General features: G+C 41.3%; 1 protein-coding gene across 1 annotated transcript in view; it reads left to right on the forward strand.

Moving 5' to 3' along the window:
* The window catches only part of LOC126273234 (uncharacterized), a 92710-nt gene that overhangs the window by 11195 nt on the left and 56018 nt on the right, over window positions 1-25497 (forward strand). Inside the window, exon 2 of the mRNA XM_049976777.1 lies at window positions 21127-21280. Coding sequence (XP_049832734.1) covers window positions 21127-21280 — 154 coding nt within the window. The remainder of the gene's footprint in view (window positions 1-21126; window positions 21281-25497) is intronic.

Consider the following 25497-nt stretch of genomic DNA (forward strand, 5'->3'; position numbering starts at 1 on the left):
TGAAGGAACAGAGCCGCAGGGACCGAGAGAAGTCGAAATATCGCAAACATCAGGTTGGACAGGAATTAGTTGGGAGGATTTCACAAAAAAAAGGGACTGCCGGAACAAAATGAAGCAGACATGTCGGAAGTTGCGACAAGAGGTAAAGTAATTAGCATTGCAGAGTTATTTAATACTGAAACTAGGGAGAGCCGATTCCAAGAGAGAGAAACATTTTGTCACAATAGATTATAAAGGAGGAAATAGGATCGCACGGATAAACATCATGCTGCCGAGAAATTAATTGGGAGTATACCGACGAAGAAGGCACAGAATACGGACGAAGTAATTATAACTGCACAGTTATTTCAGGCTGAGACCAGGGAACACTAGCTCAAGGAGGATAAAACGCAGTTGGCGGAAGGTGAAAAAAAATTATAATTATGCACTTCTTGATGGAAGTCACAGAGATATGATAGCGAAAATACCAATTAATGTAGTCGTAGACAGAGGAAGCGAGCTAACCGCGATTTCGGAGAATTTATGTAACCAATGCAATGGTAATGAAGAATTACCGATCTTGAACATAAAGAAGATTAAAGTGAACGGTTCAATCAAAAATCATGCTCCGGATGTCAATAAACAAATAAGGTTAACCCTTTTGTGCCAAGGTCAAAACATCGAAGCCAATTGCGTTATCATACCGAAATTAAAGGTGGACATGATAACAGGTGAGGATTTTCTGAATGAAAGACGAGCTGGGGAAAAGGTAGCGTCACTTTTGAGAGCATTACACTTCTCTTTGTGCCAGGGCTGTACAGTGTCAAAGATGGGGGGAGGAGCAAGAGCCTTCCAGACCTAAGGGATGATATTCCACCACTCAGAACGAACCGAGTATAGAGTGAGAGAGATAAAAGTTTAGGACTTCATCATGTAAGCCATATTTAAAAGTACGATGAATAATCACTTATGGACATCAGTAAATAACATCGAATAATATGGTGGTACGCCACATATCGTGATAAAATGATATTGAATAACTTCGTAAATATACAAAAACTGACGTAACTAAATATAAATAATATCTCAGGAAAATAACAAAGACTCTGTAATCATGTAATATGATCTGTGAATGCAACTGCAATCTCTGTCTTTTTTTTTCAATCTCTCTCTCTCTCTTTCCTTTTGTTTCTTCGTAGTTAAGAAGCCACTTTGTGACGAGGCACGGAAACGTGTTAAGTTTCATCTAATATTTAGCCTAAATATAATCAAATATTACTTGACATGTTTATCTGTACGAACTCCTGTATTCATGAAGTGGTAAAATTAGTTTATTTATGCAAATTTTATAAGGAAACATTGGTGCAGAGGTCAGCACCATTGTTCTAAATGATAACGGCCCAGACTCTTAACAAATATCTTAATATTCTCTAATTTTGACAAATAAAAATAAATGTAAATGTAGGAAATTTCGCTTGATTAGCGGTTCTTCATTTGAAACAATAAATGTGACCCATATTTCCAATACTGAATCATATCAATAAATTCTTTCGAACCTCGCTTAACGAAATCGTGATAATATCCTTAGCATCACATTTCCTCAATAGTAAAATTTAATTAACGCAATCAATTTTAGTTAGAAATACAGTCATAAATCTGGAATTTTCTTTGTTGGTATTGTTTTTTAATATAGAAACACCGTGTCGGGCAAATTAACTGCGAGAAGCACCACAACTGAGGCACTGATGTAAAAAAATTTCTATTTGTGAAGCAGGCACAATAATATTTTTTAACTTCAACTTTCCATAATATATAAAAACCAACACATAAAGAACCACCACAAAGACGCCCAAACATGGGGCACATAAATATACGTTTTGGATGTGCATAAAGGACCCAAAGCGTGCAGCGCGAACCACTTAAACATACACGAACAGATGTGCAAACAGGTATATAGGACTATGTAGTTTATGCTTAAACTCAGAATCTCAAACTGAAACTTAGATGTAAATGTATATTTTGTGTATGTAGATATTCTACGTGGTACATATTTTAATAGTGCAAAATTAAACTGTTTCATGTACCACTCCCATCAAAATCATACAAGCAACCTATCCATGTTGAGAAGGGCCTGCAGTAACTGATCCTTTGCTGCAGCTTTAAGAAAAATACAAATAACCAGAACAATAAACCAAAAAATTACAGAAGGTAAGAGTGTAGATACAAGTACTGTTGCCTGTGGACAAGACATAAATGGGCAGGGGGACCAGGCACTCTGCACACTGAAAAATTTTAAATTGTCTACATATTTTAGAGAATTTACATTTGCATATTTCTGCAGTGAAGTCAAAACGATTCATTTACTAAAAGCAGTGAATGATAGTGTTCAATTTGAGTGTGTGACATAGTTTAGTGCAGTGCATACGTCACACGAATTTGCTTGCCAGATTTAGTGTAAAGTGATTTAAAGAGTGCACAAAGGTAACTTCAGAGCATAGATCACAAGATAATTTTGGAGTGTTTTTGATAATAAACAATTCAGTATAGGTAAAACTTGCACTGCAGTTGCAGAAAGTTCTGTATAGGTGTTCTAGCTCAATTCATGTACAGAGTCAAGTTTGAGCTAATTTGAAAGAATTTTCGTTAATATTAGGCTTACATAACTAAAAGAAAATGAATTTAAGTCGAAATTTCTAATTTTGTATGTGTATTTTTTTGGTATATTGTGACAATTTCACTTCTGGAACCAACATCTCAAGATTTTACTGAAAATACTGAACAAGCTCAAGGGAGCACACATTTTCATGAGTTTAGTACAGAAACGAAGACTGATGCCTCAGCGTCAACTGATGGTGCATCAGTAGCAGCAGATCCTAGCCCTGATTTTCTTGCGATGTTGTCAGCACAATTAGATATCCGGGACAGACAACGTGAGTTAAGGGTACAAGCCAAAGCTCTTGACGAACGAGAGAAGTCTGAAGCCCTGGCTAGGGAGAAAAGAGAAAGATCGTGATCTTGTTCAGAGATCAAACGACCTTTCAGAAGAACGAGATAAGGCATCATCTCACATCTACCATAACAGATGAATGTGATAAAACAACGAGTTTTGGGAACTTGTAGAATAAAACTTCACGGTAAAGAAAGGAAGCTCGACAATGCCCATGCCGTGTTTGAAGGTCAAGCAAAGGTTATGAGCTGGACGGTTGATGATCTCACTCGAATCCAAGACCAACACATTGATAAGCGTATCCCTAGAGAGTATACCCAATTGCAATTCAACCCAACGCCAAGTCGCCAGAATGAAACAATTCTGCAGAGCTATGCTGACAATGGAGTTTCGTAATTGCGAGGACTTTCCAGCTAATATACGCCGTGGTGATAAATTTGTCTGCGAGAGTCTACCGTACTAGACTCCAACATTGCTGGTGCCGCGGATTCAGGCGTATTACCAACCCTTGCCCTTGAGGAATCGTTGATGAAGCATAGACAGTTTCAGATATATAATGATAGGAAAAGGTTGTGCATGCTGTCATCTTTATAGAAAGTTTTAGAAACATATTGCCTCCGCTGTAACAGAAGATGCATCGCTGTGGACACTAGAAACGGGCGAACAGTGCGCGTCGTTTTCTGACTTCGAAAACAAATTTCTTGCAAGGTTCTGGTCCCGATCTGTACAAGAACGTTTAAGAAAACAGGTCTACAGGCCTGAACTGTTCAATCCCCGCCAGGGGAATTTAAGAAAGTATTTTGAGAGATATCTTAATCCAAGAAGATACACGTCAAAACGAATATAGCAATTCGGGGAGCAATCTAAACAATAATAAATCACCACGGTCAAATAGTAGTAACCCCAGAAAGAACGGGTTCGCGAAGAATAATGTCTTTTCAAATGGTGAAGCGTACAATAAAAGGCAGACAGGGTATAACCAGCAACCGAGTAACAGTAATCGGCATCCTAAACATGCGGAAGGAAACCAATATTCACGATCTACTTACTCACCGAGTAAAAACGGCAATGAACCATACAACCGTAAAAGGCACAGTGAAGGAGGGTGTAACCACAACTTCTCACAGAAAAACATGGGCACTACCAACGACCACTGACAACGCCCAGGGTCGGCAAACTGGCAGGCACAAAGTCAAAGATCAAATAATAATGTACCGATCCATCACATAAACATAATACCCATGCCACCGCCGCATCCACATAGCCCTAATGCCCAAGTGTATGTACCACAGAGTCAGTCTTGCGCTCAAAACGAGAGCGTGAGAATTGTAGACGTCACAGTTGAGACACCTGCAGCAGGAGACAGGCTGTCAAACACCGGCCGACTGCTGTAGGCCCCTTCCAGTCGGTCGTCAGTGTACAGATGGGGGATACGCTGCTGAACTGATTCATAGAGTTGAATCTTTCAAAGGAGTGAACAGTCAGTGATTCAGGAAGAAAGAACGGTAGCTCCAAACGTTTCCCACAGCAGAGAGAGAGAGAGAGAGAGAGAGAGAGAGAGAGAGAGACGGAGCATATCAGCGGGACCTCTGCTGGTCAGAGCCCACTGCACGCCACACAACACAGCCAGCGCCGGCCTCTCCCCTTGGCTGCCTGCATTGTGCAGTGCCCCACTGGATTTTGTGTTTCACATATGCCGTGCCGTCTCTGTGCTTACTCTGCGGCGTGCAGTGTCTGGCGCACCTCAACTTAGCCAGCGATCGTTTCAGTAGCACGTCCTGCCCTCTGGGCAGTTGATGCGAGCAACAGGACAGAGAGCCTCCTAGCGGAGAACATAAGAACTACCTGCAACAACCGCTCGCAAGAGAACGGACGATTTGCCTTGGAGCGGGTGACTGGTGGCGGTTCACCGCTCCTCCCACCCTCGGAACTCGCCCGCTCAACGCTCACCCCACCGTTCTCCACTCTAGCGAGAGTGTTGAGCAAAGCAACTCAGGTGTCATGGTCTCTGCAGTCTTAGCTCACGCAGTAATACAGCTCGTGGCTCGACCTGCTTGACTCAGCGCCTCTGCATCCGAGTTGGTCTCTACTGGATATTGTTCTTCGTAGTAATACCGCTAGGTATATTACATTTTATGTTATGTATACATCATTTGTTTTTATTTTATTTTTATTTGTTTAAACTGATCACATTAGGTTCCTGACGAATCCTCTTACTATAGGATTTTTATTATGGACACTCGAATTTACGCTTTAATTACGAGCGAACAGATAAACGTATCGCAAAATGTGATACATCAATATTTTCCTTGTTTTATTCTGCGTAAGGCTATATGCAGCGCTTTAGTCTTACAGTCAAATTTATATACATTTTTTTCTTATTCTGGTACGGATTTTGCGATTTTAGGCGTCTTTGGAAGGAAAAGTTCAGTTTAAAAATATACGGCTTGCAATGTATTTGTATGAGGTTAATGAAATTTTGATACATTATAGCCAAATATATTGTTAATGTAAATCTCAAGTTACAACATTTTCCGATCACCCAAAAAACCACAATAGTGCAAAATACATCAATAATGAAAAGCTTTGTCATATCGTGGAAATTTGAATAAACAATACAAAATTCGTACTCATTATCTGTGTTACCTCGAAATAGGATCAAATAAGATCAAAATACAGGTAGAGTACAGGAATAAACCGAGTTTAAAGGGCAATGTGCCTTCCATTTATTTTCTATTGTGAATGAGTGGTGAGTCATGAATAAGAGCTAGTTCATTTCAGAGAGTGATCAGTTCTGATCCGATCTCTGAAAAGAACAGTTTTGCCCATCTCTAGAAGAGTGGGGATGCGCAGAATGTAAATGTGTGTGTGCTGAGATACAGTGATGGCCAGCATTTAAAGGACGAACTAATAACTGAACCGTGACAGCGAAGTACGGATAACATGGAATTAATTCAGGCAGCCTTTTAGGCTACAATTAACGATATTTTAATGAGAGTGATTCTGGGCATCGGTGCCACCATATCCGTTATAGATGAACAACTGTTCTGTTGTGTAGACAAGATCAGGAAGCTCCCGATTTTACCAGTGGAAAACTGTAGTGGTAGGAGCTCTACGAGGGAAGGGGCAGTTAATAAAAAAACCAGGTGCAGGTAGAAAAAGAAACTGGAAAAAGAAACATTTACAAGCTCATTCCTGATGGTTAGAAATTTCGCCGTACCCTGTATCCTGGGTTTAGATGCTCGTTGAAATGAAGGCGAAAACTGACCTGGCAAGGGGCATCTGCATCTTAATATACCACAATAAGCAGATCTAATTGGTGTTAATCAGGACGCCTGACGCACGCACGATCTATTGTTGGCACGTTAGTGTAGTGCTTCCTAACAGTCCCACGCTGATGGGGGTGAACAATCTCTCAGTAGAGAGTGAAAGTCATACAGAAGATGCCTGGGTGCAGGAGTCACGGAACATTAAGCAAAATATTGTCGAAAACATAGCCAAATACACTTATTTGAATGACCAGCAACGAAGTGAACTGACATAGTTGCTTAACCAAATTGCCGATATATTTATCGGAAGACCCGTTACAATCACTGGGTATGGGTACTTATGCAAGTCAGAGCACATGATACATTCTGCCGCGCGACCTATTCTATCCCTTGGTCAGTAGAAATTGTAAATAGATTCGTACTTGATAAACAAGCATACTTCGAACAAATTTAGGTAAGTTTGAATATGTATAATGGGTCTTGTGATAGGTCTCCTGATACAACCCTGCTGCCCGCCGCCCGTTGCCAATTGCATTTCCGTACATATCATGTCAGCAGGAACTCGGTTCTAACATGGAACCACTGTGTACAAGGCTGTATCACATCCACTACAAGGTGAGTCAGCAAGAGAAGTGAATCGGCCAGAACATTACCAATTACTATGGCAGGAGACGCCGCTAGGGCATGACGTATGAGGAACAATACCACGCTCTAGGAGGAAACCATGTTCACTGTAACTGTGGCTGCATGGTACACCATGCATGAGATTGCAGTCTCTGTAACAAAGTATGATTGAATAAATGGTCTCTAGCATGCAAACCATGTGTTGTGTACATAGTTCCACGTAGTCAGTGCGTACACAACTTTCCCACTAGAGCGCACCCCGCTAAGCACAACAGCGCAGGCGCAGCGCTCGTCCATCTCTGCACTATGAGATGGCGCTGTCTTAGAGACGGACCAAATTCTGCTTCCGCCGATCCGCGTATTAATACGTCTCGCAGCCAATGAGATTGCTGCTAACGTAGAACCTTTTGTGCTCGCAGATCACACTCGTGCAGTGATACCTGAACGCTCGAGGTATTATAACGAGTGTACAGACCTCCGGTTAGTCAGTCTGCATTAGTCTGTAGACAAGTTTCAGTCTGCGCCTAATAAGGTTCTCATATTCCTGTACATAGCCATGAAGAGAAATGTATAGACACTTTTGTCAAGTATCAGAGATATGTGAAAATAAGATTAACGTACCAAGACCAAAGGAACTTCAGATTGTTAATTGTAAATAGCATCTAGAACCAAGTTAAGTTATTTTATGCTTGTCATTATATTAATAAATGTTTGTGAAAATTAATCAAGTTCTGTTTAAAGTTGGTCACCGTCAATCTGCTACTCTAAGCGTGCAAGTGACATAACGGCAGAAGATAAACACGCCACGATAAGACCACAAGACATATTGCTGACACTCGCCTACTTCGCTAGAGCGGCAAGTCAAATAATCTGATGGTGTGTGTACCGAAGGTCTTACAGTACGCACACCACACCATGCATTGCCGGACATAAGTTCATTAGACCTTTTTTGTTCTGTATCCCCGCGTCGATCAATGGCTACAGTTTGTACACCGTGGAAAAAAACACCCTGTATGTGGATAGAACTTAGGGCTATTGCCATTTCGTATGGTACATAATACATAAGAATCATATACGCACCGTCTGTAAATTGATGCTTTATACTTTATTCTCGGTAATAGCAAAATACGTTTTAATTCAAGTTTACATTGGCACAACTTAGAAGTTTTAACCGCCATTGGATTATACGGTTTGAGGCATCCAGAATGCTCCAAAAAGTGGTATTAGGTCTTAATGTTTTCAACTTTTTGAACGGAATCTCCCGTCTAGACCCCCTGGTGATCTACATCCTGTCTGTAGACTTTCCCCACACCCTCCGATTAATTTAATGTTTCTGGCCGCTGTGTGTGGATTCAATAACATCGTTCTTCGCTCTTGCTGACTGCGTCGCGTGGACATCTTACATGCAAATACCGCAGACATGACTGTCGAATATTTCTAAGCAATTTTGATACATCCTATCCTGAAACGTTTTCATGGCCAGAGATACAGGCCATGTATTTGATACACGTCCGTGTATTTTGTAACCTTAAGAATGTCTATCAGAATGGGATGCAAATCTGCAGTTTACAGATTAAATAGAAATGCCGATAATGTCGGACCTTGAGGGAAACTTTTGCCCTATGTGTCCCTGATGCTGAGGTGAGATTAATGGTCTGCTGCTCAACAAATGGTACCGATTTCGAACGAACGTGCTCTGTATGCTCAGGTTCTTTAACTGCTGCACTGAGCGTGGGAGCAAGGCAGAGTCGTAGGCTTCAGAAGTCCTTATAAAAGGCCACCAAATACGGTTTATCACTTTGTGAAATCTGGTGTTCAGTAATTGAAACGATGAGGGCATCATGGATGCCTTTACCTGTACTAAAAAGATGAAAAATAAAACAGCTCCCTGTGACAGCATCGACGCCAAGGCTACAGGCAGGTTTTTGGAAGACGGTACTTCTTGAATAAACAACAACCCCGCAGCTGAAGCTGTTGACCATCTTTGTTTGTCAGGTTCGTTATCTGTACGTGCCTGTTCGCTGGGAACATCGCTAACCGCCAAGTTCCCCGAACTTCTGTCAGTGAGTGAACAGTCGCCGCTCTTCCATACGAGGAAACAGTCACAGGTAAGATCTCTCGACTTACAGCAAATGTAATAGTTTCACCAGAATGAATTGTAATGTTTCCTGCCACAATCAGTTTGAACAGAATTCTGAGTATATTTTAATTTATCAGAAAAGCCACTTACATTTACGAAGTGGAGAGACTGTAGGTCTATAGTTTACATAGAGCTGAAGAACGACATATCGTACTACGAATTACTGAAATTTAATTTCACAATCTATTTTCTGTATTTCATAATTGTATTATAGCGGATTGTAATCTTGACGTTGAGAAGATCTTTCGAAATACGTATACGACTACAGAACGTCATCTTATAGTGTGGTATAAGAAGTTTCGAGCATACGAACAACACAAGAGCCAATAATGTTAGTTCATTTATACAGATGCCCATTACCTTTGTAAATATTCTAGACACCACCATGCCGTGCTTAAGTAGCTTTATAAGCGTAAGTTCTCGCCAAATTTATTGTGCTTTTATACGATTCAATACGCCACGGTTGTTCTAAAATACAGCTAGGGTGTTCTTGGTGTTTTATCCTGCTTTCTGAAATCTGATATTCTGACAAAGAAATTCTCTCCGTTAAGTGTCTTACATATTATAAACTAAGGAGACAAGTCATGTGAAAGCGATCTGCACATATACAGATAACAGTAGTGTCGCGTACATCAGGTATAAAAGCGCAATGTATTGGCGGAGCTGTCATTGTGCTCAGTTGATTAATTGGAAAAGGTATTCGACGTGATTATGGTCGCACGACGGGAATTAACTGACTCTGAACAAGGAATAGTACTTGGAGCTATACGCAAGGGACATTCCATTTCGTAAACCGTTAGGGAGTTCAATATTCCAAGACCTGCAGTGTCAATAGGATGCTGAGGATACCAAATGTCAGGCATTACCTCTCACCCCGGACCACTCAGTGGCCCACGGCATCACTTAACGACCTAGAGCAGCGGCGTTTGGATAAAGTTGTCGGTGCTAATACACAAGAAACACTGCCTGAAATAACGGCAGAAATCAATGTGGGACGTACGACGAATGTATCCGTTAGGACAGTGCGGCGAAATTTGGTTTTAATGGGCTATGGGGACAGACGGACAACGTGAATACCTTTGGTAACAGGACGCAAAGCCCGCAGCGTCTCCCGTGGGCTGGTGACCATAAAGGTTGGATCGTAGACGACTGGAAAACTGTGGCCTGGTTCCCGATTTCAATTGGTATAAGACCTGATGGTAGGGTTCGAGCGCGGCACAGACACCACAAAGCCATGGACCCATTTTGTGAACAAGGCATCTGCAAGCTAGTGGTGGCTCCATAGTGGTGTGGTCGGCAGTTCACAGGAAATGGACTGGGTTCTCTGTTCCAACTGAACCGATCATCGAGTGGAAATGGTTACATATGGCTACTTGTGAACCATTTGCAAGCATTCATGGGCTTCATGTCCCCAAACAATTATACGCCACAATTGTTCGAAATTGGTCTGAATAACATTCGAGCGAACGGTTTGGCCACCGAGATTTCCCGACATAAACACCATGGAACTATTATGGGTCATAATCGAGAGATCAGTTCGTGCTGCATTACGCGGGACAGAGGTTGGGCCGACACGATATTAGGAGGTTTTCCATGACTTTGGTCACCTCAGTGTATGTTAGCAGTTAACTATCTGACGAATATCACCTTTATTTATGCACTTTCGAAGGTGACAGTGTCTTTCCTGACTTCTGCTTAAGACTGTTGTCGAGTCCGGTTCTTCAACGAAGTACTTCTGTTGTTTGAAGTAGACTGTTAGTGTGTGTGTGTGTGTGTGTGTGTGTGTGTGTGGGTGGGTGGGTGGGTGAGTGGGTGGGTGGGTGTGTGCCTTGTGCACTTGTCCTCCTAATGAACCGCTGATAACTATAAGCGCCTAACCACATCGTCAAATGTTCAAATGTGTGTGAAATCACATGGGATGTAACTGCTACGGTCATCAGTCCCTAAGCTTACACACTACTTAACCTAAATTATCCTAAGGACAAACACACACACCCATGCCCGAGGGAGGACTCGATCCTCCGCCGGGACCAGCCGCACAGACCATGATTGCACCGCCTCACACCGCTCGGCTAATCCCGCGCGGCAAGCACATAGTCGTAGATTTTGAGTTTTTAGCATATTTCTTTGCTCCCGACATCTATGGATCTTATGCTGAATCATCTTTGTGTATACTTTTGGCCTACTCTTTCTATACGTTCACGAATACCTGTCTCACCAATTTCTCTGATATTCATTTCCATATGGGCCCAAAGTACGAAATATAATACTGCTGCGCTGCACTGGTCGCTTGTTATCTAGGTTTGCCAACATAAATTTAGTGTCTACATCACGTGTATAGTGGTGTCAAAAAGCTTATAAAGCTAACGCTAGAGCCCTGCGGAACTGGTTAGAAAACGCAGACTTGTAAACAACATGGTTCTTGAGCTACTGAAAATGAAATTTCAAAAGATGGAGTCTATGAAACGATTGTATCTATAGCATTTCATGAAATGCATATTAGACCACATTTGACTTACATTACACAGAACGATTTGATTGAAGATTTAGGTTGAGATGTTCGCTTAATAAACTCCAGTTTATCAGAGCGACATTTGTGCAACATGGCTATGGTAGTAATGGTCAAGGGTATACCTTTCAATTTTAAGCAAATTACCGAATGCTATATAACGATGGATGTTTTTCAAGGTTGTCCTGAAACATCATTAGGCGTATTACTTACTGCAGTCACACACAGTCACTCCTGTTTCAACTGTCGTACTTCAGTTCTTAATGTTAGTTGACCTGTACACGCTCAGTGCTTTCTGTAATGCTCTTACATATTTCTCATTTGCTAGTAATCTTCACACTGTCTTTTTTTTCTCTACATTGACTACTTTCACCAAGACCGTCATAATTACCAGCTATATCATCTGCTCCTTTCTTTCCTTGGACTGCTTCCGCGTAGAGTTTCCTTTGTCACAGGCAACAGAAATGAAGGCACTGCGCCAAGCCAAATACTGAAAAAGACAAGGTAATTGTAAGGCATTATTTTAATTTTATGTTTAGCCATGTCGTGTTTCATAAAACAAAACTTATGCTTCAATATAACAAGCTGAGAGTGAAGGTATTGTGCTAGTGATTAAAATGAAACTTGCCATCGTACATTTGTTGTTATATTACATTAATCATATTTTTTTGAAAGACTACGCGCGAGAACAAAAGGGTAACTTGTCAAATTTTGAAGGCTTTTTCTAAAGCGTAGTCTGTACATACAAAAAAGTAACTTTTATTCAAATGAGTACCCAGTTTCAAAAACCTGCACATAAATTAACCACATGGAGATCACCCAGTCTTAGACAGGGTGAATACCAAATAGACCATGTCGCAATTTCCAAAGAAAACATAAAAGAAATTGAAAACATCAGAACCCGCAAAGGTGTCTTTGAATCAGATCATCATCTTCTCCAAATAAAAACAAAATTCCAACCCAACAGAATGCTAAAAATGCCACCCAAAAGTACCAAACCAGATCCGGAATATCTGCAACTCAACAAAGAAAAAATCATCATGCAAATTAATCAGGAAAAATCAACAGACTGGAAGAAACTAACAGAGAAAATTCAGGAAGCCCTCAAATTAGGACAACCCCCTCGCAACAGGAAACATCGCTCGTGGAATGCAACCTGTGATGAGGCAGTCGACAACCGAATGACTGCATGGAAAAAATTTAGCAGTCACAAAACTGAAGAAAACTGGGAGAACTTTCTTAAAACTGAAAAACAGACCTCAAAAATAATTAGAAAAGAAAAACGGGGATATGACAACAACAGACTCACTGAAATCCAGCAGGATTTCATCAAAATAATACAAGACATTTCTATAAGACTTTCAGAGAAAACTTACAAGGATACCAAGCGCCTAGCTTGTGCTTCAAGAAACCCGATGGGTCTTTGGAAACCAACAGGAAAAATAACTGCAAAATCTTAGCCCATTATTTCAGTTCCCTCCTCAACTGCGAACCACCTCAAGAAAAACTTGTCTTCTCTTCTCCAGTATTCACACACCCAGACTCACATGCCTCGGATCTTGAAGAAATTATGGAGATAGTCAAGCAGTTGAAAAATAACAAAGCACCAGGAGAAGATGGGATCATTGTTGAGTTCTGGAAACTAAACGATCCTATACTTATGCAGAAATTACACCATATATTGTCAGACATATGGATAACGGAGCAGATACCAGAGGACTGGAAATTCTCTAATTCACCAGCTACACAAAAAGGGCGACAAGACAGACATGAACAATTACAGAGGAATTTCCCTGCTCCCAGTCGCTTACAAAATCCTTTCCAAAGCGCTTTTAAACAGGATAGAATCCCAAGCAGAAACTTTAATTGGTGAATACCAGGCCGGATTCAGAAAAGGACGCTCATGTGCGGAACAGATCTGGTGCTTAAAGACAATATTACAAATGAGGAAATGCAAAAACACAGTAGTTTCATTCATCGACTTGAGGAAAGCATATGATTCAGTGGACCGTGGAAGAATTTGGGATCGACCGAAAGACACGAAAAATCACAGAACAAACACTTACAGGAACAACGGCCAAAGTGAAATTCATGGACGAAGTATCAGAACCCTTCGAAATCAAATCTGGAGTCCGACAGGGGGACGGACTATCCCAATCCTTTTCAATATTGTTCTAGAAAAGATACTCAGGGAATGGGAACCTCACGTACAGGGTATCCAAATTGGTATCAAGAAAGAGAATCGAATTAAAGTCAAGTGCCTTGCTTTCGCTGACGATATTGCAGTTATCACCAATAACAGAACAGAAGCGATTCACGCAGTGGAAAAAACTACATGAAATTTCACAAAAAGCGGACTACAGATATCTTATGAAAGAACCCAATATATGGAAAGGCAACCAGAAAATAAATCCCCTTTAATAACAAAATATGGTAAAATTGCACAAGTCTGCCATTTTAAATACCTCGGTGAAACTATACAGTCCTCAGGATTAAACCGAATTGCCAATGAACAAAGAATCACCAAGCTCCAGAAGGCCTACAAGCTAACACGGACGCATTACAACAAGAAGTGCATTTCGACAGACGCAAAATTAAGGCATTATACAACAGTGATTCTTCCAGAAGCAATCTATGCAGCTGAAACAATGGTGATTGATGGTCATTCAAAAATTAAAGAAATAGAAAAACAGGAAAGAAAAATTCTCTGGAAGATTTACGGTCCAATCAACAAAAATGGCATTTGGATGAAGAGACCACAAAACGAAATCTATAGAAAGATCAACATAGTAACAGATGAAATCAGAAAGCGCCGAGCCAAATTTTATACACACATCTACAGGATGGAAGACTCCAGAACAGCAAAGAAATTATTCAATATTATAACAAGGAGTAAATGTGGCACAGAATGGCTGAAAAAAGTCCAGAGGGATCTACAGCAGATCAACATAAAAAACCTCAAAGATCGCACCGAGTGCCGGCATAAAATCACAAGTGTGAAGTTTGGGGAAACAACATCGCGTCAGCCTGGTAAAGAATGGACAGAGGAACGGAAGCAGGAGCATTCTGAGAGGATGAGGAGGTTTTGGGAAGCAAAGAAGAAAAACATCCAGAGATGAAATTATGAATTCAAGTTCAATCGCTCTCCTAAAGGGGAACAATCGTTATAATAATAATAATAAATAAATGATCTGGATCATTCATTTTCAAAAGTTGATCCAAGTCAGATTTTCTGCTACGAATAATCCACTGGCTGCATTTATAAACAAATTATAAAAATAAGGGAAATAAAAGCGCGAAAGAGCTGCTCATTTAAAACAAACAATCAGAGTAGGCCTAATGATAACCTGTTCAATCTGTCATAATTACATATCTTTATTTTTCGAGAACCTGAAGGACGATTTGGATTACTTTCCTGTTTGAAGTTGCCACAACCGCATATAACACATATACTCCCTCATCCAACCATTTCACAGTTCTATAAAAGTAAGCCGACATGACAATAAAGTCTTCTGACAACGTCCCACAATGTAAATCATCTGTTCACTCCAGGGTTTTGTTTCCAACTCAAGCAGTTAGGAGGAGCTCGGGAGCACTGTCGACGTTTTAGGGAAGAGTTTCCGCTATTATGTCTATAAGCTACTTGTTAGTACTACTTCGCAATAGGAGGTATATAGCAGTTTTATCTGAACCTCAAGCCACAGAATGTGCTAATGAAAATCTTAGTAATGAGAAAAATGAAGTGATGGAATAGGTCCTAATTGTGTGTTCCGATGCTAGTTTCTCATTAATTACAAACTTTATAACTGTCAATACACACTGTAACCTATATATGGAAACATTTTGATAAATATTAATAAAATATAAACCTAAATATTAATTTATTTTTCATAACATAAAGTAGGCATATTATTTTTCCGAAGGAAATATAGGATGTTTAGACTTCGCTTTAAAAAAAGCGCAAATTTGATATTAACAAAAATGTGTTACTCCAAGAACTTGGGTCCTTATGGCTCTAACTGACTCAATTCAATTCGCCTAGTGATAGATTTAATAATTATAACAAGATGTAGAAAACTAAACAACAAAGCAACAAAGAGTGGGGCTGTTGCAGTGGTAGGTCACTGGAAAGTAGCAGTGGGGAGAACGATGGGTCCAATCCACATTCAGTTGTTCAGGTTGTCCATAGTGTCCCTAGATCGAGTAAGGCAAGTTTTGGGATGATTCCTCTGAAAAAGACACAGATAATTTCGCAATGCTCTGAAATTCGTGCCCCAAGTGGCTCGTTGCAGCAGCACGGCCACACAGTTGACAGCTGTAGTTGCAGATGTGCAGCAGATGTGCAGGTGAGGGTCTGCTTTTCAGTAACGAGCACTTCAATTTGGTTTACGACATGCCAAGTTTATTCAGTGTTGTAAGTCTTGCCACGTCACTGTTACTACACCGAATGACTACGAAACCTGTCACTCGTGTAAATCGTCATCTTACAACTGCAATAATTCTTAATAACACTGTACCATTAACAAGCTGAGCGTCAACTGGTTTATGTATACTACAGCTCATGCTATTAGCACTCTTGATGAAAGTAATTAACATACGCGATCTCAACTAAGTCCGCCACATACACAGTCCGTTGCTACCCTAGTGATACAATTAACACGTTCGAAAAAAATAATTCACACATTTTGCCAACTATTGAACAATGACCTTACACTCGACAACAGCCGCCACCCAACTCATCCATCGGTTACAACGAAACTGCTTCCTCTACCCTTTCAGCCAATCAATGTTCTACAAAATTCTCGCTATCTTGTAAGTGAGGGCTTCACTCAGCCAATAGGAAGCGAGAATGCTACCTCTAAGTGGATTCTTCACTTAGAATAACAGAATGATTTTTCATTTATTAATGAAACTAATTGAAGGTGATGGAATTTCATACTATTTCGACCTTATCTAATTATTCTCATGACGTAATGTGATTGTTTATTTTAAGATAATTCATATTATTTTTCATAGGTACCTATCCTACTAATTTTAGCACAGAGTCGGGCATTTTTATCTATTGCATCACCATTTTTCATTTCTCTTTGCCGTCCTATTTACGCTAACAATATCAAATAATTAAACACAAAAACCTAACTTACATTCCAGGTTTCGTCTCCTTGCCGTTTTTCCTACAAAAAGTAAATCTCTTCACGTGCAAAATATTAATTGTTTCAACGGGAGTCGCCTGGATTGCGGTTGCAGTCGCAGGTGAGTTGAAACTGGTTGGCTCAGATGGCTCTGAGCACTATGGGACTTAACGTCTGAGGTCATCAGTCCCCTAGAACTTAGAACTACTTAAACCTAACTAACCTAAGGACGTCAGATACATCCATTCCCAAGGCAGGATTCGAACCTGCGACGGTCGCGCGGTTGCAGACTGTAGCAGTTAGAACCGCTCGGCCACTCCGGCCGGCAGTTGATATCTTCCCTCGTTAATTCTGGGGCATTCCAGTGATATTCTCTCCATCTCTTTCTCGTGTCTCCGTTAGGTGAATCAATTAGAAGTATTCCTTAAATCAAAAGGCGCTAATTAGTTACAAGTCACATTATGCTAAGCCTGAAAAATAATCATAGCTTTAATTAATTAATGATATATCTTATTGCTGTCCTAATATTTAATCCTTGCTCCCTCTTAGCTCTTAATCAGTTACTGTGAACGGCATCATAAAGATTTTATCCATCGTTGAAAGAGAATCTGATATCGTTACCGGAGCAGCTGCCCGTTGTGACCTAAATTATCTCAATTCCCCTGCGGCAGTTCTACAAAGTCTCGGACACCCTGCTGTGAGCTACTTCACATTTTGTTGGCCGGCTCTTGACATTAGCCCGTAAACACGCAATAACCATAAGTGTCCTCTTCGTTTCTCTGCTCGGCTCCCAGTATTTTAAACGCTATTTTAGTTATAGTCCTTGCAAAATTATTACGTTCAAAAATATCAATTGTGTCCTACGTTTTAGTGCATCATTACAAGGCAGACATTGCTCTATCCTTTCTTTCGTTAAATGTTCGCGTCATACATTTAAGCTACTGCACAAGCATTTATTCGTCTGTTGCTCATTGTACCGTATATCACGTCTCATAAAGGTCCAATTGCAAGTTCTCTCGACTCTTTTATGCAAACAGAAGCAGCAAATGCTGAGCATGTCTGTCTCAAAAGTGTTTTCCCCAAGAGAAATAGTTCTTATTGTGCTTCGTTGTATAGTTTGAGTAAATCAAGTAGTTACCTTTATAACCCATAATACCCAACGACACATCTGCAACTTTGTTTGTATACTGAGGTGACAAAAGTCATGAGATACCTCCTAATATGCTGCAGGACTTCCCTCTGCCCTGCGTAGTGCAGAAACTCGACTTGACGTGGACTCAACAAGTCGTTGGAAGTCCCCTGCAGAAATGTTGAGCTATGCCGCCCCTACAGCCGTCCATGATTGCGAAAGGGTTGCCGGTGCAGGATTTTATGCACGAACTGACATCTCGATTACGCCCCACAAATGTTCGATGCTATTCATGTCAGGCTATCTAGGTGGCAAAATTATTCGCTGTAATTGTCCACAAAGTCCTGCAAACCAATCACGAATAACTGTGGCCCAGTGACATGGTGCATTGTCATACACGAAAATTCCGTCGTTGTTTGACTGGAGAAGGTCTCCCAGTAGCCTAACATAACAATCTCCAAACTATTATCGGTTCAGTTTGACCAGAGGACCCAGTCCATTCTATGAAAACACAACTCACACCATTATGGAGTCACCACTAGCTTGCACAGTGTGTTGTTGACAACTTGGGCCCATGGCTTCATGGAGTTTGCGCCACACTCGAACCCTAGCACCAGCTCTTACCAACTGAAATCTGGACTCATCTGACCGGGCCACGGTTTTCCAGTCGTCTTGGGGTCCCACTGCTGCGGTCAGGAGCACAGGAGTGGCACTGCAGCCGACGACGTGCTGTTGGCAAAGGCACTCCTATCGGTCGTCTGGTGCCAAATGCCATTAACACCAAATTACGTCGCACTGCGCTAAAGGATACGTCACACATTTTCTATGGTTGTTTCACACAGTGTAAGACGTCATGGTCTCCTGACATCCACTGCTTACGTATTCCGCCCTCACAATCATATTCCGCACATCAAGACGCTTCATTCGAACCCAAACTCGATAAGATAAAGTCAATGTTGTATGAATTCATGTAAACGATATGCAAATAACTAGTAAATCACAAGTGTGCATTGAGATTGAAATACTTGAGGCAGGCGTACACAGAAACATTCAAGGCACGACGGTCGCAGGGGCTTTCAGTTCGGGAGAGGCAAACCACACGCCGGGGGGCCAGTCCCTTCAGAGGACGAGCCAAACTAACTACGTCGGCCAGTGACCGCCCATAGAGCAGAAAGTGTCTGCCCGAGCGAAAGGAAGTACGACCCTGTGTCCGGCTTAAAAGCAAATTCCGCTACATTGTGTGGGAGCGCCCAGCCTACACATTCTTTACAAACACAGCACGCAGTTTCAGAGGTTTTCACAGGGAGACAGCAAGTGCCAAACGCCAATGCTACGGATTTCGAGATTGGTCTCCTTAAACGAAATGTCATTCTCTCGTTTTAGAAGAGGAATGCTGATTGGAAGACAATATTCCTGACGCCTTGAGCTGAAAGAGTAATGGAAGAGACTGAAAGATATACCCCTTCATGTCTGGCATGGAGAGGTGTTCCGTTGTTGCTCTTGGAGCGAGAACACGTAACAAGAGTGTGTGCGCTCGTACGTGTACTCAAAAAGCGAGGACCAATCTCTCCTCAGTACTTCACTGGGAGAGCACTTCTGTCGGGAGAGAATTGGAGTGTGACTCTATATTGAGTCCTTGTGATTAAGCGTTGTTCACTGTATTGGCCGCCACACTTATTGTGTGGTGTGAATGGACAGAGTTATAGTTAAACATCAGCGAGCGAATTTTTGAGTGGCACCGCAGTCGACTTGTTATCTGACCAGTGTACCACGCCAGTAGTTAGACTAGGGGCGAATAGGACTTCTTGACTTTATCAAGGCATAGGGAGAGTTTGATTGGAGAAGGTCAATCCAGATACAACGAGAGTTATTTGTCAACAGCGAGTGGCGCAGACAGCAGTCATCACAGCTTACAGTAATGTGCGCTACAGCTCTTGCGAGCCCCATATTTTCTCCACAACAATAGACTTCACTGCAATTGACATGCGACAGCCTCGACATACCTAGCGACATTCTAATAGATAATTATTAAAGTTGAGTAGGCGCGGCTGTCAGCCATTCTGCCAAATCAATAACAATATTAAACTTTATTTAGCGAACCCTATCCTTAAGAGGTAACTTCACATTCTGAAAAGAACCTGGAAACAACTTGTTCAGTTCATAACTAAAAGTGCCATTGTGCTTTCTTAGAATTTTTGCAAAATAAATAAAAATTTTCGTTAGTTTCATGTTTTTCTTACACTAACTAGCACTACTCCAGTACCCAAGTATCCCACTAGTTACGTAGGAAATTTTGTGAATTTTTTGCCATTTCCTTACAGTGGACGACTCCAGAAGATATTTATTACTGAAAGTTTTTAGGCATTTCTCTTTAGAACGTTAGGAGCGTCTGTCTGACTTCTGTAGTAGTATGGGGGTGGAAATTGCACCTTGCAGCAGGCAAAGGGTAAATGGTATATCTCAGATTAATCCGTTGCGCAGAATGACAGAATAGCACCCACAAACTCACTAAAGTGTTGCACGTCTGGTAGCACTGACAATTGTACGCAAACGCCGCTGCTCTCGGTCGTAAAGTGAAGGCCGTTGGCATAAAGCTTTGTGTCGTGCAATCATCAAGAGTACTCAAGTGGGCCTTCGGCTCCGAAACTGCATGTCTACGATGTTTCGTTGACTGGTTTTCACGCTGATGCTCGTTGATGGCCCAGCATTAAAATCTGCTGCAATTTTCGGAAGCGTTGCACTTCTGTCACGATGGAAGATTCTCTTCAGCCGTCGTTGGACACGTTCTTGGAGGGTGTTTTTCCGGCCGCAGCGATGTCGGAGATTTAATGTTTTACCAGATTCCTGATGTTAACGGTACACTCGTGAAATCGTCGCACGGAAAAATCCCCACTTTTTAATTACCTCGGAGATGCTGTGTCCTACCGCTGGTGCGCCGACTCTAACACCACGTTCAAACTCATATAAATCCTGATAAACTGCCATTGTAGCAGCAGTAACAGATCTAACGACTGCTCCAGATACTTATGTGGGCGTTGCCGACCGCAGCGTCGTATTCTGCCTATGTGCATATCTCTGTATTTGAATACACATGCCTATACCAATCTTTTCGGCCCTTCAGTGTGTATGCCTGTAAAACAGATACACAACAAACATGAATTGAGAAAATGTGTGAAGTTGTGCCTAACGAGGACACACTAAGCTGCTGATACTTTCTCCCGACATCATTTATTAAACGGAAAGTTGGGATGCTAAAGACAGGTAGAATGCAGTTAAAGTTTAGTGCTGAGTTATGAAATGGCTCATATAGAGACTTTTCATTGTGTGTACATGAATGAAGTTGCACTGTTCATGTGTTCTGGGTACTTCATTTCATCGTGGTGTTGCGATGTTGCAGGGCATGGCTGACAGCCACGAGTTTGTCCCGGCAACCGCCGAGCAGGTGGCGACCATCCGGAGTAAGCTGGGGACCGACGAGGAAGACATCCGCCAGGCCGTCGCGTCGCTGCGCGCCTGGCTCAGGGTGCAGCCCCATCTGCCGGACCACATAGGTCAGTAGCTCAGGGCTACAGGCTGTCTGCAGCTGAGGGGCTGGCAGCGCTAACGGTGGAGAATACTACAACTGCGTAGAGTGTACGGTTGCCGTCCGTCCCGATGTATCGGGAATGTCACCATTGTGTACGTTCCAGTCCAGACATCCCCACATGACCCCAGTTTGTGGCTCAAGTACTGAAGTAAAGCCATCTGTTAACGGCATCACGTACATGGAGCCTCAGTTAGTTTTATTTATGTCACAAGTTTATATTGACAAGATCGTTTCACAGATGGCGTTGCATGTTGCGTATCCTGTATCGACAATGAAAGCACCTTCTAGATGTAGCGCCATCATTCGAGAAAATACCAGACTTCTCCAGTAGCACGGGACTGGCAGGAATGGGGCAGTTCCCATTCGAATAGCGATCTGATAAGACTATTCTTTCTAAACGTAATGCGAACAACGAGTGCAAATTAGTAATGGTTCAAATGGCTCTAAGCATTATGGGACTTAACAACTGAGGTCATCTGTCCCCTAGACTTAGAACTATTTAAACCTAACTAACCTAAGGACATCACACACATCCATGCCTGAGGCAGGTTTCGAACCTGCGACCGTAGCAGCCGCGTGGTAATTAGTATTGTCTGAAGTGTTTACTGTGGGTATATAGGGCGTGAATTGTATAGTGACTTCGATGACTTAAGTGTTATTGTGAACTGTTTACCGTTTAATAAATTTATCTCATCATAGATTACGAAAATGCCTAAGCATGAAAAAAGGAAAGTGCTTTTCGGATGATTACACAAAAGAGTGGTCTTTTGTCAAGAAAGGACGTATGGATCAGGAAGTTGTAATCTTCCCTCTCCTTTCTTCTTCCATCTATTGTCCGCATTAAACAATGGCCAGTCCAAGTAATTAATAACAAAGTCTTTCATGAAGATTTGAGAGACGCGAATATTACAATAAACTTTCAGATTTATATAGGTTGTCATGTTGAGATGGCTCCACTTCTTCTTATCTAGGAATCTGATTCTCGAAGCTGAAAATCTAACATCAGGTCCCTACGGCTGGTCTGAACTAAATAAATTTGGAGATTGTTGTTCCAGAATTTTTTTATGTAAATATATTTTCTCACATTTTAGTATATCATACAGTATTTTGATTTTTCACATTAACAAAGCCGAAATTACATTATTCGCACATATTATACAAAAATCTCAGATGCAAGCTTAGGACTCTCCCACTCTGCGGAAATAAGCGTATTCCAAAAGGTTTACAATTTTTCTTAACAAATGAATTCCTACTAGTTTTCGTTCCATTATTAATTTAGATTATTATTTCACAAATTAATCCAGAAGTAAACACAGTAAACAGTACAGGTTTGCGTAATTAATAGTAGAAACTGTAAGAGTGCAAATAATCTGTAATATCAAATGTTCCTAAAAAATAATTGGAATTGTACATCCAGAATTAGTAATTATCGATTATAACATCGAAACAAAAATATTTTCTAAGTAATTCCTTTTCATAAATTTTAGCTTGGAATATAACATACTGTGTATAAAATTATATGAAAATTTTCAGAAAAGCAACTGAGATATTACTGGCTGTCTAAAATTCGAAAAATAATACTGGTGTCGACAACAGCTGTTGAGGAAAAGTAACGCTAGAGGAGGACGCCCCATTACAAAGTACTGTCTGAGATTTGTAGCTGTTTTATTCTCAGTAACTGACGGAGGTAAGGCTGACTTCCATGAAGTTTTATAAATGCGTAAAAAGTAGAAACACATGCTGAAAAATTGCAAATCTTCCGAAAAATACGATGTAGCAACTACTTCCATTTGTGTTCTAAATAAGGAGTAATTATATTAAATAAATTTTTTACTTCATTTCTACACCCCCATTGAGTGTTCCAACGACGTCCCAACTAGATACGACGATCCTAGTAGAGGATGTCTAAGAATCAATTTCCTGTCTGGCAGTTCAGTGCTATCTGCTGTGCCTTATATACATTTTGTTTGTCTGCGTATCTTGCGTTGCTTATATCAGGTACTTATTTCTGTATTCCTTGTAGTGTTGACGCATTTTGTTGAATACAGACATCCCCCGGGCGTGTCTGTGCAGTGCATCGCTTCTGATTAAAAAGGCATGCTTTTCAGCCAGCCTACGGGGGAACGTAATAAGACTGATTTTTAATCTTCCAATTTTTTTTCAAGCAACAGTATTATCCCCTTCAAAGCAGTCCCTTTCGCCTGCTGTACACCGGTTGAGTCACTAACACAGTCTTGGTAGCAGCGCTCAAAGGCTTCAACTGGTAGGGCCTTTAATACGTCGGTCACATTCTTTCGAATATTCTCCAGAGTCTCAAAATAATATTTTTTAAGACATTTTTCAATTTGGGGAAGAAAGCTACAGGGACTCAGATCAGGTGAACAGGGTGGCTGTGGAACTACAGGAATGTCTCTGAAGATCTAAAATTCCGTGGTAGAAGTGGCCGTGTGACATGAGACACTGTCATGATCCAGCATCCACTTGTCTACTATGTCCAGTCTCTCCTGATTCACCCATTTCCGATCCTTGCAAGGACGTCTTTCTTAAACACTTGGTTGGCCGTTTGTTCAGGCTTAACAAATTCTTTATGCATGATACCCATACGGTCAAAATAGTAAATCAGCATTGCTTCTATCTTTGATTCTCATTCGAGCTTTGCTGCTTTGTCTCAGGATCGTAATTAAAAATCCACTATTCATCACCTGTGATCACGCGACTGAACTATTAGCGGTCATTGGCAAGCCTGTAAAGAACATCAACACACACGTTTCTCCATTTGTCCTTCTGCTCAGTTGTGAGGTTTTTCGACACCATTTTGGCACAAACCTTTCGCATGTGCAAAACTTTGGTCAAAATTTAATGTACAGTCAAAGTGCTTATTGTTAAACATCGGCCTGATCTCACAAGAGCAAGCACACATTCGACGTTTTCGACATTGAAGGTCTCCCTGAGCGAGTCTCATCTTCGACATGTCCTCAGCCTTCCAAATATGATTTGTGCCAGCGAAAAAGTTGTGCTCTTGATAAGGAATATTTCCCATAGGCCAGTTTCAACTTTTCACATATGTGGATTTCTCAAGTGTAACGTGATGGCATAACGTTGTTCTAAATTCAACTGTTCCATTTTCGTAGCGCACAACAAAAACACAGCTCCACTGATAGCACTCTCAAAATTCACGTGGTGGCTGTATGGAGCTGAAACTTGGACTGTGGCTCTGGAAAGAATTAGCGCATCGGTCTACAAAGGTAGAACAAGAAAGTGTTGCCAGATCGCTCGCAGTGTTGTCAGACTCATTACTTTTCTCCCACACCTCGCTCCTTGGCGCACCAGGCGCTCCTGTGACGTAGTGGGGTAGAGAGTGGGGAGTTCCCTGCTTGCTGTTCAGCTTGCTGACAGATTATAGCCAGCTGAAAAGAACAGTTGCTAGGGGAGTGGCGGGCAATGGTAAGACTGTCCTTCCACCAACCCCTTCCGCCCTGCAGCAGCGCATCTCCTGTGTTGTTGACCAGGCTAGTAGACTTCATTGTCAGCTTTTTTGTGTTTCATTGTTCACTGTTTATTGGTTCCCAAATACTACGGTGGTATCACAAGTCTGGTAAATTTTCATTAAAGAAGGAACATTTTTGTTGCCCCTTCATGGTTAGTAAGCTTAACCATTGAAAGGATGTACAGTTCATTGTTGACTGCAGTCTGAATTGGTCAGTGTCTCGACTGCGATCAAAAATGGAGAAAACCGAGTTTCGTGCTGTTATTAAACATTTTTTCATTTGAGGACCTAGATTTGCGCACAAATCAAAACAGAACTAGATGAATACCGCAGACTCTTCACCATCACTTAAAACTACGTTTGGATTAACGAATTTAAACATGGTCGAACAAGCACAGAAGCTGAAGTACGCTCTGGCCAACCAACTGAGGACACTACAAAGGAAGTCATTGACAAAATCCATCCAAGAGGGCCGAATAAAAAGCCGTGTGATTGCTGAGACTGTAGGCATCTCAAATGACCAAGTGCGTAATATTCTGCAAGGAGAATTGGCGATGAAGAAGATATAAGTGATGTGAGGGCTTGATTGCTCGGAGTAGACCAAAAGCACATCTGGCACAACATTTCAGCACAATGTATGACGACGTTTAATAGCAATCCACAAGACTTTTTGCATCGATTAGTGACTGTTGATG

This window comes from Schistocerca gregaria, chromosome 5, assembly GCF_023897955.1.
Source record: "Schistocerca gregaria isolate iqSchGreg1 chromosome 5, iqSchGreg1.2, whole genome shotgun sequence".
Lineage (NCBI taxonomy): Eukaryota > Metazoa > Arthropoda > Insecta > Orthoptera > Acrididae > Schistocerca > Schistocerca gregaria.